General features: G+C 43.4%; 2 protein-coding genes and 1 long non-coding RNA gene across 3 annotated transcripts; 2 read left to right on the plus strand and 1 right to left on the minus strand.

Moving 5' to 3' along the window:
- Nucleotides 1-1,650: 1,650 nt before the first annotated feature.
- Nucleotides 1,651-4,950, plus strand: LOC117860591 (lactoylglutathione lyase). The gene is made up of 9 exons (XM_034743919.2): nt 1,651-1,815; nt 2,529-2,649; nt 2,732-2,856; nt 2,996-3,060; nt 3,139-3,351; nt 3,477-3,524; nt 3,654-3,761; nt 3,841-3,993; nt 4,672-4,950. Exons 2-9 carry the CDS (start codon nt 2,531-2,533, stop codon nt 4,711-4,713), a joined length of 873 nt encoding a protein of 290 aa, XP_034599810.1. The 5' UTR covers nt 1,651-1,815; nt 2,529-2,530; the 3' UTR covers nt 4,714-4,950.
- An 850-nt stretch (nt 4,951-5,800) lies between these two features.
- Nucleotides 5,801-9,766, plus strand: LOC117860590 (lactoylglutathione lyase). Its single transcript, XM_034743918.2, has 9 exons — nt 5,801-5,981; nt 6,878-6,998; nt 7,080-7,204; nt 7,416-7,480; nt 7,558-7,770; nt 7,851-7,898; nt 8,004-8,111; nt 8,566-8,718; nt 9,448-9,766. The coding sequence occupies exons 2-9, from the start codon at nt 6,880-6,882 to the stop codon at nt 9,487-9,489; spliced, it is 873 nt and encodes a 290-aa protein (XP_034599809.1). The 5' UTR covers nt 5,801-5,981; nt 6,878-6,879; the 3' UTR covers nt 9,490-9,766.
- Nucleotides 9,767-11,205: 1,439 nt separating this feature from the next.
- On the minus strand, nt 11,206-19,047 carry LOC117860593 (uncharacterized). Its single transcript, XR_004641520.2, has 2 exons — nt 12,070-19,047; nt 11,206-11,966 (listed from the first exon to the last, which is right to left on the minus strand). It is a non-coding gene; the product is annotated as an uncharacterized lncRNA (long non-coding RNA).
- Nucleotides 19,048-19,568: the final 521 nt, after the last annotated feature.

Genomic DNA, 19,568 nt, shown 5'->3' on the forward strand with positions numbered 1-19,568 from the left:
ATCACTGACACGTGGGATCAGCACAAAAGTAGATCCCGCACGCGGTCCTACCAAGTGCCACGTTTTCATTGAGTTGCTACAATGACGTGTAGCCGCAATCATTAGCACTCTACCACTAGTAGGAGTAGGTGAGGCCTGCGGGAACAAGATCAGCACAGCAGGCTGCAGGCAGGGCCTTGACATTGAGCGGATTCATTGAACCTGGACTCCTCTCAGAACTTATTCAGGAGTGTTCCTAGTTCAAAAAGATGTTTAACCTTTATTACCTACTTTCATATTACATATATAATTTTCTTGAAAGGACCATCTCGTTTATATTTACAAGAATTCATCTCTATGCTATAGTTTTTAATTTGGCCATAAGTTTCTGACTTCTGAGGACCCTTTTTTTCTCCTTTCTTCTTAAGTCAGGCCTCACTACTTGCCATCCCTGGCATATGAAACTATGAAAGCCTGTGACACTATTCGACTGATTTGTTGAATACTGAAATGCGCCAGTCTGTGCTTAGTCTATAATGATCACCTGGTGATTTTCTCTTAGTCATGGATAAACTCAAGCTAATCTAGTGCACAGTTTCATTGCACAGTTATAGAAACTTGTAACTATACCATTTGAGTGTCAAGGGATGAAATTCCTCCCTCTTCTGATAAAACTCCTCGATCTTATCAAATTAGCGATATTATTGATGTAGCAATAAATTTAATGATCTTAATACTCCTACGAAACTCCCGCGGTGCTTTGATTTCACTGACCCGTATGTTTCATTACCAACCAGAATTTTATACTACTCCATGTGAGTGGATCAGAGAGCCTGACAGTGTGCTGACTCGATTTTTCAGATCCTGAATCCAGTCAAGGCAGAAGAGAGAAAAGTAAAATAAAATTAATCATTTCTTACTAGCGGATGTTTTAAACGGATTGCCACTGTTTTATTAACAATGATAAGGTTGTACAATAAACAAACCTGCAAAGTATGGTCATTGTTGAAAATGGATCAAACAAATACCAAAGAACAGTAGTAAGGGATGTTTGCTTCCTATGACTTATTTTTAGCACCCGTCACATCGAATGTTTAGATATTAATTAAGAGTATTAAACGTAGACTATTTACAAAATCCATTACATAAGTGGAGGCTAAACGGCGAGACGAATCTATTAAGCCTAATTAGTCCATGATTTGACAATGTGTTGCTACAGTAAACATTTGCTAATGATAGATTAATTAGGCTTAATAGATTCGTCTCGCCGTTTAGCCTCCACCTATGTAATGTGTTTTGTAAATAGTCTACGTTTAATACTTCTAATTAGTATTTAAACATTCGATGTGACACGTGTTAAAAATAAGCAAAGTGAACCAAACGCCCCTGATACATTAACATTATGCATCACTTATGGACGAACTAGATGGTTCTATTTTGACTTTCCAATTACAGTCACTCTTTCCTGTTTTCGAGCTTCCCATTTTCGATTTCGTTGCCATCACTTATGGTCACAGTTCTGTTGGAGGGTGTGGTGAGCTGCAATCCTCTTTCTTTTTGACGAAAACACGTGTGTAAGGTAAAAGTGGGACTGGCACTCTGGCAGTGGGGTTTTTTCGTCCGTATTCACAGCTACGTGCTGAACATTGAAGAACGCTCTGCAAGTCTCCTGTGGACTGTAGCCTGTATATAGAGCAGCGCCTTCACTCATCTCCTCGAAAGGAGGAAGAAAGCCAATACACTGGTTCTGCCTTACTGGTTAGAGAGAGCTTACTGCTGCGGCTGTGCGTGCTCCTTGATTGAATCGAGTCGAGCCCGGTCCGAATCCAAGCCAAGGTGCGCATCCATCGCTAAGCCCCATCATTTCCTCTCCCCTAACTCCTCGCGTGCTCACGATTCCTTGGTTCCTGGAGACCGGAAGAGGCGACCCTGTAGATTTTGCATTTCTTTTCCCTGATTCCATCGGGTTTCTTACTCTAAAGATTGTTCCTTTTTTACCGGGGGATCATTTCAGTGCTCCCTTCTGGCCTTCTCCCAAATGCTGAAATTGGATAGGGAACTCGACGAGACTAGTGGGGTGTAGATGAGTAGTTGCGTCCTCAGAGTTCTACGAGGGGGGCTGGGAAGCATTGGATCTCTGTGTATGTGATTTGGTTGAGCTCCGACTTAGTTAGTGACTTTCTGAGAGAAGATATTTGCGGTTGAAAGATGACTGAAAAAAAGATGTATCAGTACCACGTTGAGTTCTGTCATAGTGTCATGTGAGCATTGATTTTCTTTTTAATGAGAGACCGAGATTTGCAGGCTTACAGCAGAGAATAGAGTAGTATATCTGATAAATATACGTTTTTTAAAAAGAAAATCACTGACTAATTGGATGCTCCTGAACTGATAAGCTTCTGAATAATTGCGATTTTCTGCCACAATTCTGAACAAATGACACAACTGTCATAATCTGGAGCCTGGATTCCTTGTGCTTGGTTCTTTGTTTTGCTCTATAGACCTTTTCCCCTTCTTGTTCTTATCAAATGTGTGACATGATGTACCAGGGATGGCAACTGGGAGCGAAGCCGCGAAATCAGCTGAGGCTGTGCTTGAGTGGAACAAACAGGACAACAAGAGGATGCTTCACGCTGTTTACCGTGTCGGGGATCTGGACCGCACAATCAAGTATGCTTCTGTATTTTTAGGCAACAGTTTCAAGCTCTCGAGCTAGTATCACGCTTCTGATGTCGACTTGTGATTATGCTAGGTACTACACGGAATGCTTTGGGATGAAGCTGTTGAGGAAAAGAGACGTTCCTGATGAGAAGTACACCAACGCCTTCCTTGGGTTTGGACCAGAGGACACCAACTTTGCACTTGAATTGACATACAGTATGTTCACTGACCTGCCAAATTTTTGTTTGTGGCACAGTACTTCATATTCGCACAATATGTGTGTCAACCTGGTAAGAAAACTTAGCAATGGATATGCTTCTCTTTTCATATGAACTGATCAACTCTTATTCAACAGACTATGGTGTTGACAAGTATGACATTGGAGAGGGCTTTGGGCATTTCGGTATCGCTAATGAGGATGTAAGTATTGTCAATCTGCAATGCCTACTGTCAGCGCTGCAGAATTGTGCTTATATGATATCATGTATGTAAATGCAGGTGTACAAGTTGGCTGAGAATATTAAATCCAAGGGTGGCAACATTACTCGTGAACCTGGTCCTGTCAAGGGAGGATCCACTGTTATTGCCTTTGCACAAGACCCTGATGGTTACCGTTTTGCGCTCATTCAGAGGGCTGAGACACCTGAGCCTCTTTGCCAAGTCATGCTTCGTGTTGGTGACCTTGAGCGATCTATCAAGTTCTATGAGAAGGTACTTCCTTTCGTGTTGTAAGGGTAGGCTATTCCAGAAGTTAGAAATGCTAAACATTTTCTTCTTTATGTCTCTTGAGCTCCAGTCCCATGCTCATATATGATGCATTATTTGTTGTCATTCAGGCCCTTGGGATGAAGCTCCTAGAAAAGAAGGATGTGCCCGATTATAAGGTATCTTCAACTATTAGGGGCTGAAAGAATGGTGCTAGATCTATAGTGATGAGTGAAATGTCATGCGATGTTTTTCCTCAGATGTGGTATTCATTCAATTTTAGACTGAATATATTTGGCCTTGTACAGTATACCATTGCAAAGTTGGGCTATGCTGATGAGGACAAGACAACTGTTCTGGAACTGATATACAACTATGGTGTCACAGAATATAGCAAGGGCAATGCATATGCTCAGGTACGTTTGAAATTTTTTATCCACAGTATTTATCTAATAAGGTCTTGCCATTTCTATTATCCTCCTTATATAAGGGCAGGTTGCTATTGGCACCAATGATGTGTACAAGAGTGCCGAGGCTGTTGATCTTGCGACCAAAGAACTAGGGGGCAAGATTTTGCGGCAGCCAGGGCCGCTACCTGTGATCAACACAAAGATCACCTCTTTTGTTGACCCAGATGGGTGGAAAGTGGTATGCCTTCCATCAACTATCATATCTATGCTATACTGTTAACCATCAAAAGACCTACCGCTTTCTTCAAATCTTTATCGACAATAAGTTTTTGGCAGAAACTAGGCACACCTTGTAGTTTCAAAGCTTAAATTTGATGCATATCTGAATCCAAGCTGTTACTTGTGAAACAGAATCCTACCTTGGGAGACTAATAAAGAAAAAAACTTTGGCAAAATGTGGCAGAAACGGTAGGACCTTAATGTGAAATTGATGCCTTACCTATCCCATGAATGTAGTAATTATCTCATCAAAATTTACATGCAATCTGATTATTTTTTATGGTGCTCCTCTTACCACTTGAGAGGTAATAGATAATTTTAACCTGAATGACTGAACAAGGGCAGTTTTGACCAAATGAAACGCCACTAGTAAGGAAACCAACATTCAAATCTGTATAGAAAGCAGCAATAAACAATTGTTTTAAGGAATGTTTAATGTTCAAGTGTTTCATGATCATATTACTACTATTCAGACCATTGGATCTGGATCACGCACAAATTGGTTCAAATAGTGAGACATACCTTCTTTTTTATTTTTTTAATAAATGAGCAACTTGTTCCGTATTAGTTTCTGAATCTTATTTTTGAAAGAAAGTAGTAGACCAGAAAACGTGAGATTTTATCCTTGACATTATAGGTTCTGGTTGACCACGCCGACTTCCTCAAGGAACTCCAGTGAAGACTGGACGCCCAGGTGGCATGCTAAGATGTAGTAGTGCTTGTCCATGATGTAATAAACGGCTGTTGGTGGTTCAGTTTGTCCCTGCCCCGATGAACCGAAAATAAAATTGCTGCAGAGCTGTGCTTTTGCTAGTGATCTTTGGGGTTGGCTGTGTGGTTATGCTGTCAGTAGTATGCAATTGCTACCTGTCTATTAGAATGGATCAGTTCGCCTGGTTGAATGGTGTTTGGTTCACTGTGATCTGTTCTGGTTCCGTGCTTGTGTGTTTTGTGGTGAATTTGCTTTGATGGGCGTTACGATACGCTTTTGCTGATCCCACCCTTGTTCATACATACTCTCTCTAGCAAAAAAAGAAGTCATTCTTATTTTGATTTAAGTCAAATCATCTTTAATTTGAATAAAATTTATAAAGAAAGCATCAATGTTTATAACACCAAATAGATTATCTAACAAGTGTATTTTGTCTGCTCACTCGCCACCGTGTTTTGGTGGGGTTAATTGTACGGTTGCTTGAGACTCTACAAGCTGGCTAATTTGATGTCTTTGATATTTTTTGTCTGCACGGATCTATATTGCAAACCGCAAACCTGAGATAGTTAAGGGGCTCTAGCAGAGCTCCTAGCTCCTGAGTTCGACTCCTCATAGCCTACTACTTCCTTCATTTTAAATTATAGGTCGTTTTGATTTTTCTAAGTCCATAAATACTATTATGTATCTAGACATACATTATCAAAATATTTTGATGCATAGCCAAAAAATATAGACATGAAAAAGCTAAAATGAACTATAATTTGGAACGGAAGGAGTACGGAAGGAGTACGGAACAGTGCTTAAATTATTTATGGAAATGTAATTTTTTAGGAGATAATTTATTTTGTTACAATAACTACATTTATTCTGGAAGAAAGAAACACTACTCATCATTAAGAAAGTAAAGAGAAAAGAATCATCCATTCACGTTCCTTAGGAAAAGCACCTGACCTTTCTAATATTAAAATTATTCTCCCGCAATTTTAAAAGTGAGTCGCAGTCTCGCAGAGGAAAAAAGAAACATTAAAAAGCCTGGAGAACCTTCTCGCACGCTGCACACTCTGCACTCCTCATGTGGACTGAAGCCTGTATATAGGTGCGGCGCCTTCAGTCTCCACTCATCTCCTCGCAAAGTGGAAGAAGCCAAGACAATTGGTTAGGTTGAGAGCTCGCTGCTGCGCCTGTGCGTGCTCCTTGGTCGAATCGACTCGGGACCGGTCTGAATCCAATCCAAGGTGAGCATCCATTTCAATCCCCATCATCTCCTCTCCTCTGACCCCTCGCGCTGCTCATGATTCCACGGTTCTGGAGGTCGGATCAGGCGGCCCTGTAGATTTTGCGCTTCTTTTTCTTGATTCGTTCGGCTTCTTGCTCTGTGCGAGTTGGCTCATCAATCATCATCTCCTTCCGCGGTTCCGCCTAAAGATTCCCTCGCCCCCCCCCCCCCCCCCCCCCCCCCACGAAAAAGGTAGAAGTGGGAGTTCGATTTGAGTGCTCCCTTCTCCCAAATGCTGAAACAGCGAAGGGAACTCGAGGTTTAGTGACCCTGTATATATAGGTTCGCCGTGACCCGCGACAACAAATTGCAGGGATTTAGGTTCGGTTCTTTTCTTGCTTGGGCTTTTGGGGGTTACATATGTGTCCATCGTCTAGATTGACTAATGTTGTGTTAGTTGCATCACCAAAGCTGTACAAGGGGGAGCCCTGGATCTGATTTGGGCATTTGGTTGACCAGTGACTTTTGTTAGTAATAACTTTCTGAGAGACAAAATATTTGATTTGGTTTGGGATTGCGATTGAAAGACATGAAAACAAAAGGAGATGTATCACCTTAAGTTCTGTCATATTAGCACTGTTGTTTTTTATGAGACATTGAGAGTTGCAGGCTTGCAGCAGAGATTAGTATTTCTGATAAATATACTCCTATGTTTTGAAAAGAGAAAGCACTGATTAATTGGATGTTCCTGTACTGATAATCTTCTGAACCACACTACGATTTTCTGCCAGAATTCTGAAGAAATGCCACTACTGTCATAATCTGGAGCCTGAACTCCGCGTGCTTGGTTCTTTGTTTTGCTCAATATACCTTTTTCCCTCTTGTTCTTATCAAAGGTGTGACTTCCTGTACCAGGGATGGCAACTGGGAGCGAAGCCGTGAAGCCAGCTGAGGCTGTGCTTGAGTGGAACAAACAGGACAACAAGAGGATGCTTCATGCTGTTTACCGTGTCGGGGATCTGGACCGCACGATCAAGTATGTTGCTGTATTTTAAGCAACATTTTCGACATCTAGAGCTAGTATCATGCTTCTGATGCTGTCTTGTGATTCTGGTAGGTACTACACGGAATGCTTTGGGATGAAGCTGCTGAGGAAAAGAGATGTGCCTGATGAGAAGTACACTAATGCCTTCCTTGGGTTTGGACCAGAGGAAACCAACTTTGCGCTTGAATTGACTTACAGTATGTTCATCGACCTGCCCAATTGTTTTTTGTGGCACAGTTGTTTCAATATTATACTTCATATTTGGATAATATGTGTGTCAACCTGGTAAGAAACTTAGCAATGTATATGCTTCTCTCTTCATATGAACTGATCAACTCATTTCCTTGGAAAGCATTTTCATTTTCTCCGACATCCTATGGTGCTAACAAGTTCACTGTTGTTCAACAGACTATGGCGTCGACAAGTATGACATCGGAGAGGGCTTTGGGCATTTTGCTATCGCTAATGAGGATGTAAGTATTGTTATTTGCAATGCCTACTGTCAGCGTTGCAGCAATTATGCTTATATGATATCATGCATGCAATGCAGGTGTACAAGTTGGCTGAGAATATTAAGTCCAAGGGTGGCAAGATTACTCGTGAACCTGGTCCTGTCAAGGGCGGATCCACTGTTATTGCCTTTGCACAAGACCCTGATGGTTATCTGTTTGAGCTTATTCAGAGGGCTGAGACACCTGAGCCTCTTTGCCAAGTCATGCTTCGTGTTGGTGACCTTGAGCGTTCTATCAAGTTCTATGAGAAGGTATTTTCTTTCCTTATGTAAGGGTAGGCTGTTCCAGAGGTCCCATGCTCATACATGATGTATTGTTTGTTGTCATGCAGGCCCTTGGGATGAAGCTCCTAAGAAAGAAGGATGTGCCTGATTACAAGGTACCTTCACTTATTTGGGGTTGAAAGAATGTTAATGCTGAGTGAAATGCCATGGAAATCTTGGCGTTCTTCAATTTTAGACTGAATATCTTTGGCCTTGTACAGTATACCATTGCCATGTTGGGCTATGCTGATGAGGACAAGACAACTGTTCTGGAGCTGACATACAATTATGGTCGCACAGAATATAGCAAGGGCAATGCATATGCCCAGGTATGTATGAAATCTGATGGATAATTATGTAAGCTTTTTTTGCACATCATCTACATCAGGAGTAGCTAGTGCTCTCCACTTCTTTTGGCCATGCGCAGCTTATCTAACATGACAGCAGCAGACAGTAGCAGTAGCTAGTGGGAGTATGTTGCAATAGTAGTGCTACTATAGAAGTAGGGTCCAGCTAGTAGTTGTTAGTGGCATCATGTACTTTACTTTGATTTGTGCCTCTCTTTGATATATGGAAGAGATAGGAGCAGCTGCAGCTTAGTTCAGCAGCACCAACACAGAGTGCTCTGTTCTCTCTTCTCCCCTCTTGGTGTGAGTGTGCATGCGTGTGTGCTTGAGGTGTTGCCCGGGGTGGTTGCCAGCCCAGCCAATAAAATCTTTAATCTGCAGTATTTATCTTATGAGATCTTGCCATTTCTTGATGATCCTCCTTATGTAAGTGCAGGTTGCTATTGGCACCAATGATGTGTACAAGAGTGCTGAGGCTGTTGATCTTGCGACCAAAGAACTAGGGGGCAAGATTTTGCGGCAGCCAGGGCCACTGCCGGGGATCAACACAAAGATCACCTCTTTTGTTGACCCAGATGGCTGGAAAGTGGTATGCCTTCTATTGTGCTTTACTGTTAACCAGTAAATGACCTACTGCTTTCTTCAAGTCTATATTGGCAGTAAATTTTTGGCAGAAAAAATAGTCCAACTTGTGCTTTCAAAGCTTAAATCTGATGCATGTGTGAAGCCAAGCCATTACTTATGAAACAGAATCCTGTTTCATGGGTATACCTTGGGAGACTAATAAAGCAAAAGAATAGGCATCTTTGGCAAAATGCGGCAGAATCTTAAATGCAAAATTGATGCCATTCCTATAGTCATGATGGCAGTCATTATCTCATCAATTTTTTCATGCATTCTGATTAATTTTTAGTGGTTCTTTTATGGTGCTCCTCTTACCTCTTGAGAGGTAGGACATAATTTCAATCTAAACGGTTGCTTGGGAAAAGGCAATTTTGACCAAATGAAACGCCATTAGTAAGCAAATGAACAGTCAAATCAATTTATGCATGTAAAGTGATAAACAATTGTTTAAAAGGATGTACGATGTTCAAACGATACATGACCATATCATAACTATTCAGATAATTGTATCTGGATTATGCACAGATTGGTTCAACTATATCCCAAAAGAAATGCTTGTGACACATACTCCCCCCACCCTCTCTCTCTCTCTTTTGTTGAGTTTGAGCAATGTGTTCTGTATTAATTTCTAAAATTTTATTTTGAAAGAAAGTAGTTGTCCGGAAAATGTGACATTTTATCCTTGACATTATAGGTTCTGGTTGACAACGCCGACCTCCTCAAGGAACTCCAGTGAAGACCAGACGCCCAGGTGCCATGCTAGATGCAATGCTCATCCGTGATGTAATAAAATGGCAGTTGGTGGTTGGGTTTGTAATGGCAGTTGGTGGTTGGGTTTGTTCCTGCCCCGATGAACCAAAAATAAAACTGCTGCAGAGTTGTGTTTTTGCTAGTGAGGATTGGGGTTGGCTATGTGGTTGTGCCTGTTACTAGTATGCAATTGCTACCTGTAGCAACCTGCCTATTACACTGGATAAGTTCGCGTGGTTGAATGGTGTTGGTTCACTTTGATATGTTCTGGTTGCCTGCTGATGTTTTGTCATGGATTTGCTTTCATAGGTGCCAGGATACGCTGTTGCTGATCTTGCGCTTATTGGTAGGTAAGAATGCATCAGGTCCTAAATGAATCTTCAGTGGTAATTGATGCAGCTTTGCGTGTGCCATCTGATCGTGTTAATTTTTTGATGCCGCTCTCATTGTATTAATTTTTCGATGTCGCCTGATTTTGCCTGATGAATCCCATTTTATTGGAGGCGGTGAACATGTCTACATCACCAGCTTATATATACTGAACAAGGTGATTTCAAAGCTCTGAATGCAAATTCGGATATCATGAAGGGTTATTTGGGTACTCGTCTGATTGGAAGCTAAGGGTGTAGGTGTTTAATGCACTCATTCAGATATCACGAACTGGCTCAACACTGTAATTTGGTAGCTATGGGATTGCCAATGGACATGGGGGGAAAACGGTTCTGAACTTCATGCTAGACTGCTACATTCACATTTACATACAGAACCAAAAGAAAGAAAGAAAGAAGAAAGAAAGGAAGGAAGGAAGAAAGCTCCTAGCCGCTGCAATTTTGGATGGCACTCCATTGGTGATTCTCTCTGCTGGATCTCACGGTGAGCCTCTCATTTTTCCCTTTGGCCTCAATCGTTGTTCTTAAACATGATCTGATCCGCAAATACAAATGGCACCATCTGATCCACAGGCCAAAATCGTCTCGATGCATTGTGGTAATTTTTTTCATTTCAAGATTATTCCCTGATGACGCTCCCAAAATGACTCGTCCAATCCTTGAACCTGACACATTTACCTTGTATTAGTTCCCTGCATATTGTTCCCCACTGATGGATGAATCATGTGCTCATTCACATGGCGGTAATGTAGCTCTGGTTGAACTGCCTAGCCAAATTGAGATTCCTGGAAATTGCCTGACAAATCCGTTAGGTTATAGAAGATGGTGTGGCTATTCAACACCATTTCTTTCAACCAAACAATATGCGACATCTTCAGATGGGTAGCAAGTGTGTCATTTGGCTGCTTTTCTGTTGAAAGCTGCCCTAAACAATTTTCATTGATTTATGGGTGATGCAGAAAAAAAAACCAAACCAACGAGTCAGTTGATGAATTTGTTACCTAGGATATAGTGGACATGGGGGTAGGGTGCTGTTCCCAAATAGTTGTGGGGGAAAAAAATACAGCCGGCAACGGCATCAGTAAGCCAGACGTTCAAACATGCTTACAGGATAAAGGAAACTAAGCCCAAACCTACATAGCTTTCGATGGTGTATCCTTTGGTGATTCTTATGGTTGATCAAACCTCCATTCTGTTTTCAATTTGCCACCGTATGTGTTCGTGGATTATTGTTAAATTATCTGATCTGTTGAAATCTCCTCTCAATATGTTATAATTAATTAATAGACACAAATCTTATGACATAAATGATATGTCCCTGAAAGCCAGTACTGAAAATGCATTCCTTGGCTTAACAGCTGGATCTGAGTTGCATGGCCAAGACCAGGAGCTTAACATGGTTTCACTTTCACTACTGCTGACATGTGACATGCTGTAACCCTTAAAAAAAACGCCTCTTTATTTACACATGGATGCAATCATGCAAGCTCTTCTGGTGTAACATACAGTAAATATGCTCCAAAATATCACCTGACCTTTGATGAGCGTTGCTGTTTCCAAACACTTCTCACTGGTGGTTAATGGGACAGACAAGTATGTCATCAGCAAAAGGTTAAGTAACTCCTTCACTAGAATTATGCTTTTGGAAAAAAAGTGATTTGATATAGGTAATAATCATGTTAAAAGTTTAACACTGAATGTCTGAATTTGAAGGCATAGGAACATAAAGCTACTAGTTACCATAACTGCTGGCAGGATTTACTTTTGCATGAAGATTGGAGAGCACTTTCTGTAAAAGCAGCTGCACACGGCAAATTTTCAGACTAACCTGATGCAGCCCAGCTCACGCTTGCCCCTCACACCGCAGGTTCTGTTGGATCACGTTGATTCCCTGGCAAAAGCCGAGGTGACGATTGACGACAACGCCTCAGCATCCCTATCAGCCAGTATCTGGCACCTTGTCCAGTTCATGCACAAAGTTGGATGCTGATGCTGCCGTCCCAGTTGGCGCGTTGCTGTTCGTCGTCGGAGCCAACAGCTCGATCCCCGACCCTCAGAACGCGTTGTCGGATGCCTGACGACCATAAGAAGTCTTATCATTCAGGCCTGATTGAACTGATACAGAGGAATTTCACAAGCAGCTTGATTCTCTCTTCAGGCTGTGTGGTTTCTCATACCTGATGCAGAATTGCCGAAGGGCTCCTTTGCACATGACCTCTCATGTTATGGATGCCCACTGTGGGTTCTTCAGAAGGAACAGTTGCACGATAGCGTTGTCGGTAATGTTGATAGCCCTCCAAGTGAGTGATCTCTGAAAGGCTGGAATGGAAACAAGAGAGGTGTTACTGCTGTGCAAGCGCTTTTAATCATGTTGTTAACTGTTAAGCTGTTGTTTGCTTTTGTTTGGCTGCAGTTTTTCCTGCAAGATTCTGCATCATTCCATGGTCACCAAGGGCCAGTGGGCCTGTACTTTTCTGACAGATACTCTTGACCACGGCATCTCCCATGGTGCCCCAAAAGGAAATATTCACACAGGGAGGGTGCAGTAAAAATTGTACCGAGACATTTGAGTGATGTAAGTGCTTCATTAACCAAGGATTGCATTGGGCACCATTGCGAAAAAAGAAAAAAAAGAAAAGAAAGAAAGAATGTAGCTGGATCTTGCATAGTGCTACATTTTTTCAGAAATCAGGGTCAGGAAAGAAGAATAGTTCATTCCAATTGTCCAATAAAAATAAACGACACAGGCACATGCACAATGTGCAAATAAACAGCATCTACAATTTTACTTCAAGATAGTTATAAAAAAAAATTACTGCAAGATGACTCGGCGCGGAGGCGTAGCAATCATGGATCAGGACTTTGCATTGATCATTATTACAATGAAATAGGGATGGAGATCAGGGAAAAGGAGGGACATCCACGAAGGCTTATCACAATTTGTCCTTTTGGATGCTCTCTCTGTGAGTAGCTCCAATTGCACACACACAAGAGGCTCTGCAATCGCCCCCGCACGAACGCATATAATCAGTTTTTTTTTCTTTGCCAGTTTCCAGACATTGCATCGTGGCCATTCATTTGTTCGTACAAAAAAGTCCCCTGATTTGATCTGGTGCGCTGCATGTATAGAGTGGTTCATCACGAGCTATCTTCTGTAGCGGGGAGAAGGTTGATGACTTGATTCCTTTGAGGCATGCATTCTCTTGACTCTCCTTGGGACTGTCGTTCATATATGTGGGACTGTCGTTCATACATATATGGACCTATCAGAAAATTTGGATAGTTTTAAATATAGGATTGGATACCGAGACGCATCTGATATGGAGACCATAGCGCAGGACGGCGTAGTCTACATAGAAAGACAGGAACTAGTCGAGGATTAGGAAAGTACTCGTTGTAATAAGAGTAGAACTTCTCTAGTTGTATCCGTCTAGTATTCTGATAACCAACCGACTTGTAACCTGCCCCCGGCAATATAAGGTGAGATAGGGGCCCTCCAAAGCAATTCAATCCAACCAACATACATGACGTAGGGTATTACGCAACTTTAGCGGCTCGAACCTGTCTAAATCGTGTATCCGCATTTACCTTCGAGTTCCTAATCTCGACGAGCCCCACTAATCAAAACACTACCTCGGGCACTCCCCTCGGTTGGTTGCCGGGTTTAAACACCGACAGCTAACACGCCAGGTAGGGGATCTCGCCAAGAATCCACTAGCAAACTCGATGACTCAAGTCATCATTAACCCAATCGTCGCGTTCGAAGCAGGCACGACGTTCGTCTTTGGCTTCTGGGTTTGCATTGCAGACGGCGTTGAAAATTTTCACCGCCAAATCATGTCGACTCCGGAGAAGAAGCAGCAAACCATGAAGCTCCAGCGCCAAGCTCTGGAGAACCTTGTCGAGAGTTTCGGCGAATTTTCAATTTTTGACCTAGTCAGAGGCTTGGGGAACGAGTCTAAGTTCAACTCGATTTCTGCCGTTAGTCAGATCTACTTTCACGAGCTGGCACATAAGCCATCGTACGAGTCGGACTACCACCTGAGTCGATTCCCGTTCGAACTCCACAGCACGACTACTATTTATTAGGCTGCCCTGTCTAGATCACAATTCGATACGGGTACGATCAAGGACCTTGACTACTACTCGGATCTGGACGAGGAGACTCCTTTATCAGGTCCACAGTAGGACCTGGTAATTAAATCAACTCCCCAAGGCAAATTCGTCTACTGGCCCAACATGAAGCCACCCGCTCTTGCCAAAGACGATGATTCACACCTCATCGCCTACACGACATTCTCCTATACCAGGAGGGAGCTCTTCTATCGCCCATCTACGAGGAAGGCAATACCACGGAGGTCATCACTTCAAGCTCAGGAAGCCACTCTCCAGAGTGAGAACTCTTTGCCGTCATTACTGGACAAGAGGACGAAGAAGAAGAGTAATGGAACAGAAACTCGCGACATGAGCGTCACCCGGATGACATCTCACAGGATGAACTCACCACCAACGTTGTCGAAGAAGAAACCGAGGCTCAAAAAACTCGACGACGAGCAAAAAACACCATAAGAGCAGAGCATCGCCGCCTTGCAACGGACTTACCAATTCATAACTTGGATAACACCTTTAAAACAGTTCAAACATATCACCATCGTACTCCCCTGGCTATCGTCGCGTCTATTGATTTCATCACCCACGCGATGCCTTAGAACAAGTACACAAGAGAATTGGCACAACTTAATCAGCAGAATCCGATACAGTCAGTCTAACATTGCCCATCCCAGCGAAGTCAACATGGCAGCAGCCATAGAGACCCTCCGTCCAGACCAAGTTAACTCGGAGGCGCCAAACCAAGCTAAGCTGGAGCTGAAAGTAGTCGGGCAGGACCCTTAGAAGGCTGTGGCCACTGTAGGGCTAACCTAGAGGTTGAATGCCCAATAGAAGACCTCTACAACAAGTTCAACGCTAGCCGCGATGCCCATACCATCATCGACGGACGACGCTGCGAGCTCAAGCAAGAAGTCGAACACCCAGGAGATGATACTGACGGGTTCCCCCCACCTTCTCAAGACATGTGAGGAGGACAACTCTACCTGAAAAGTTCAAACCCCCGGGTATCACCAAGTACGATGACAAACAGGACCCAGTCCAATGGCTCCGGTGCAACTCACTGTCAGTGCAGGCTGCTGGAGGAAACGACGACAACAAAGTCATCTACTTCCCCATCTACATGGAGGCGACGCCACTCACATGGCTCGAATGGTTGGATAATAACTCCATCGACTCGTGGAAGGACCCCAATGTAGAGTTCACCAACAACTACGCAGGGGCAATGTAGTATCCTAGCAACAGGATCGACTTGTCTCAAGTTAAACAACAAGAAGGCAAGACCCTGCGGAGCTACTTACGTCGCTTTTTCGACAAGAAGGCCACAATCGTGGATATCACGAAGCGCGGTGTTATAGACTGCTCCAGAATGATCTTCACGACCGCCGGATATTCTGGGACTTCGGCAGAAGATGCCCCGCTGATGTCAAATCTCTCAAGATCATGGTACAGACGTGGGCAGATGAAGAAGATAAGAAGATCAAAAGGTTCGAGTCCAATTGCAACAAGGGCCAGAACAACAACAATTAAAATAATAGCCAACGCAACGACAAGAACCGCAACGATCGTCCCGACAATGACAACCGAAATAAATACTCGGGAAGTCACAACCGCAAACGAAAGCCAGACAATACTATCGCGGCAATTTCGCAGTCGTCCAAGAAAGGTGGTGGCAACAATCAAAATAGATCCTCGTTCAACGAGCTCCTGAAGAAACAGTGCCCATAGCACCCATACCACAAGTACTCTACGATAGATTGTTTTAGTCTACGAAGAGTTATGAAGGATCTACTAGAGCCATCTGGCACCAAAGATAAGGGTAAGGCCAAGGGAAGACGAAGACGATGGTGACAATGGCAAGTTCCAGATCCCATCCAACACCGTCAACGTCATCTTCGACGGAACCCTAGGTACTGCTACTAAGCGGTTCCAGAAGCTTACTCTTCGAGAGATAATGTCCATTCAACCTGCGACGCCAACGTTTCTCAAATGATCCGAGGTGCAAATTGCCTTCTCCAGGAAGAACCAATGGACTAGTTTCTCAGACCCAGGACCGTATCCCCTCATCATGGATCTGGTTGTCACTGGCTCCAGACTTACTAAAGTACTCATCGATGGTGATAGCGGTCTCAACGTCCTGTTCGCCAAGACACTGAAGAAAATGGGTCTCGACGTCACCGATATGCTCACCCCAACGAACTCTCCATCCTATGGGATCATCCCGGGGAACCATCAAAACTCAAAATTCTAAAAAAGAAGTCGGGGGCAACCAAGGTCAAGCTGTCAAGTGAAGTAGACATCAAATCCATTAACCTTGAGACTGGTGATAGCTCCAAAACAGCCCTGATCGGCACAGGGCTGAATCCTAAATAGGAAAGCGCACTCGTCAATTTCCTTCGGGCCAACCGAGATATCTTTGCGTGAAAACCAGCGAACATGCCAGGGGTGCCTAGGGAGTTGATCGAGCACTCACTCAAAGTGAATCCAAAAGCTACATAAAAAGGCAACGCCTACGACGATTCACCCAAGACAGAAGGGAAGCCATCAAGAAAGAGCTGGTCAAACTACTCGTGGCGGGCTTCATAAAAGAAGTCTATCATCCAGAGTGGCTCGCCAATCCCATCCTATCAAAGCCACCGGTCCTCACGGCACCAAACCCTAATGAAGAATTGTTGTTCTACCTCGTTGCAACTACTCACGTTGTCAACATGTCGATTGTGGTTGAAAGAACGGAACCAAGCCATGTATTCAACGTATAGAGGCCTGTCTACTTCGTAAGTGAGGTACTGTTAGATTCCAAGACTAGATATCCATCGGTCCAGAAGCTACTGTACATGATACCGCTTACCTCGTGCAAGTTACGACATTATTTCCAGGAGCACAAGATCTTCGTTGTCACCGACTTCCCCTAGGAGAAATTCTCCACAATCGAGATACAATAGAAAGAATATCTAAGTGGAATTCAAAATCAAGAAACTGCAATCAAAGCCCAGGCCCTAGTCGATTTCATGGCAGAGTGGTGGGAGAATCAACTACCAACGCCATCAGAGTATCCAGAGCACTAGGTCATGTATTTTGATGGATCACTCAAGCTCGAGGGCGTCGGTGCAGGCGTACTCTTGATATCTCCTGTGGGCGAATAACTCAAGTACATCCTACAAATTTTCTAGGAAGTGTCCAACAACAAAGTTGAATACGAGGCGCTTCCTGGCAGTCTCGCTAGGAATAAAATGATTGCTGATCTACGGTGACTCATTGGTGGTGATCAATCAAGTCAATGATGAGTGGAACCGTCATAAGGAAAACATGGATGTGTATTGCCTAAAAGTACGCAGGCTAGAGAACAAATTCTCTGGTTTGGAGTTCCACTATGTAGTTCGCGACAACAACGTTACCGCAGACGTCCTATCCAAGCTTGGATCTACTCGTGCTCAAGATCTAGCTGGGGTTTTCGTCCATGAGCTACACAAGCTATCCATAACAAAGCTGGCACTGTCAACAACCACTGATTGAGGTCCTACCACACCGGGAGGTCATGATGATCGATGTAGACTGGAGAGTCCTTTCATCAACTACATCAAAGAGCACAAGTTTCCATCAAACACGACAGAAACAGAGCAAACCTTACGACGCAGCAAGAACTATGTTCTAGTCGGAGATAAGTTTTACAGAAGAGGCGCATCATCAGGAGTACTCATGAAGTGCGTCTTACAGCAAGACGGCAAGAACATACTAGAGGAGATCCACAAAGGCATTTGCGGCAACCTTATGTCCTCGCGAACAATCGTGGGTAAAACTTTCAGATCAAGGTTCTATTAGCCTACAACTCTCGCGACGTCGAGGAACTAGTCCGCCGATACCAAGGGTGCCGGCAGGGACTCCATTGCACATCTTGCAAGCAACCTTCATAATTGGATGAACTAGGCAAGTGGCACAGCTATTTTACCATTAGAATGCTCGAGTTACAACTTAGATAAGTGACTAGGTAGCATTCATCTACTTATATTTAGTACAAATAGCTATTATTGACAGCTACGTTTGTGAACCATCATATATATATTCAGATTAAAATATAATGAAGTGTACTATTAAAGAAAACGTGTATCATGTGTTTTCTTGTTGATCCTACATTGTAACAGAGAATTAGAAAAGGGTAAAACAAAGTTGGAAAGTAGCAGCCCAAAACTGGTGAATTGTGGGCAGCGGTGCAGTTGTGAAACTACATCAACAATTGAAGATATATATGATGCAAAAATTGAAGAGCTAGCAGTGAGTGTTAGTCATAAATCTACCAATAATCAACGTACAAAAAGCAAAATGCAACGACACGAGGAATCAATCAATCAGTCCATCCACACACCTGCAAACAATCAATCGAAGGCGACGTGATATTGGCACGGCTCAATCAGAGAGCAGAGCCCCCCTGCCTCCGGAGGGGCGCAGGCTCTCGAATTGAACCGCGCCAATACCCCGTCGCCGCGCGCCCACCTCTCGATCGCGCTGGGCATGGCATCCATCAATCAATGGAGCAGCTGGCACTCCTCTGCATGGCGTAGAATGGAAGGAGGACGCATCGAGCAGCAGGGACGAGGGAGCGAAGCATGAGCTTTCTCTGACGCCGGCGTCAGGAGGAAGAAGAAGAAGAAGCAAGCGGCGATGGGCGCATTGATTGAGGCAGGCAGCGACCGTATGACGGGGAGGGTGCGGTATTTATTGGCAACATTCAATTCGAGGAGGAAGGAGAGAGGGGGAGAGAGCGCACGAGATGCCGAGAGAGAGATGCATGCACTACAGTGAGTACAGGAGGAATCCATCGAGGAGGGTCCGCGGTGGTCGTGCAACAGTTCGTGTTGCACGACTCCAAGGGTGCGTTTGGTTACCTTTGCTTATTTTTAGCACATATCATATCGAATATTTAGATACTAAAGAAATATTAAACGTAGACTATTTACAAAACCCATTACATAAGTGGAGGTTAAATGGCAAGACGAATCTATTAATCCTAATTAATCCATCATTAGCAAATGTTTACTGTAGCAACACATTGTCAAATCATGGAGTAATTAAGCTTAATAGATTCGTCTCGCCGTTTAGCCTCCACTTATGTAATGGGTTTTGTAAATAGTCTACGTTTAATACTCTTAATTAGTATCTAAACATTCGATGTGATGGGTGCTAAAAATAAGCAAGAGTAACCAAACCAGGCCTAATTTAGTCTATCAAATTTAATTTTAAAGATTAACTTAAATACTGTGCAATTTTAAGAAAGATAGATACGGTTCAGTTGGATTGTGAAGAAAATATGAGACGATGATCCATTACTACCTCTAAGGGTAGGCTTTGAGGTGTGGATGCGGGCACGTCTGCAGCCGCTGCTGCGCCACACCGTGTGGGATGTTTGCCGCTTCTCCGAATGAAATCTCCGTGGTGGTGGTTCATCGGCATCCAAATCCTCTGCTGCTAACACCTGAATCTGTTGCGATAACTCGCCATTTGCCACCTTAATTACGGCACCATCTGAGCCTGTAACATGCGTGGCAGAGCGGCAACTACGAGAAATAGAATGGCC

The sequence above is a fragment of the Setaria viridis genome, chromosome 6 (assembly GCF_005286985.2).
Source record: "Setaria viridis chromosome 6, Setaria_viridis_v4.0, whole genome shotgun sequence".
NCBI classification, from domain to species: Eukaryota; Viridiplantae; Streptophyta; class Magnoliopsida; order Poales; family Poaceae; genus Setaria; species Setaria viridis.

Coding starts and splice junctions, on each gene's coding strand:
- LOC117860591 (XM_034743919.2), top strand. CDS start 2,531: ATGGCAACTGGGAGCGAAGCCGCGAAATCAGCTGAGGCTGTGCTTGAG. Junction 2,650..2,731: donor GATCTGGACCGCACAATCAA/GTATGCTTCTGT, acceptor TGATTATGCTAG/GTACTACACGGAATGCTTTG. Junction 2,857..2,995: donor TGCACTTGAATTGACATACA/GTATGTTCACTG, acceptor CTTATTCAACAG/ACTATGGTGTTGACAAGTAT.
- LOC117860590 (XM_034743918.2), top strand. CDS start 6,880: ATGGCAACTGGGAGCGAAGCCGTGAAGCCAGCTGAGGCTGTGCTTGAG. Junction 7,899..8,003: donor AGGATGTGCCTGATTACAAG/GTACCTTCACTT, acceptor GGCCTTGTACAG/TATACCATTGCCATGTTGGG. Junction 8,112..8,565: donor AGGGCAATGCATATGCCCAG/GTATGTATGAAA, acceptor ATGTAAGTGCAG/GTTGCTATTGGCACCAATGA.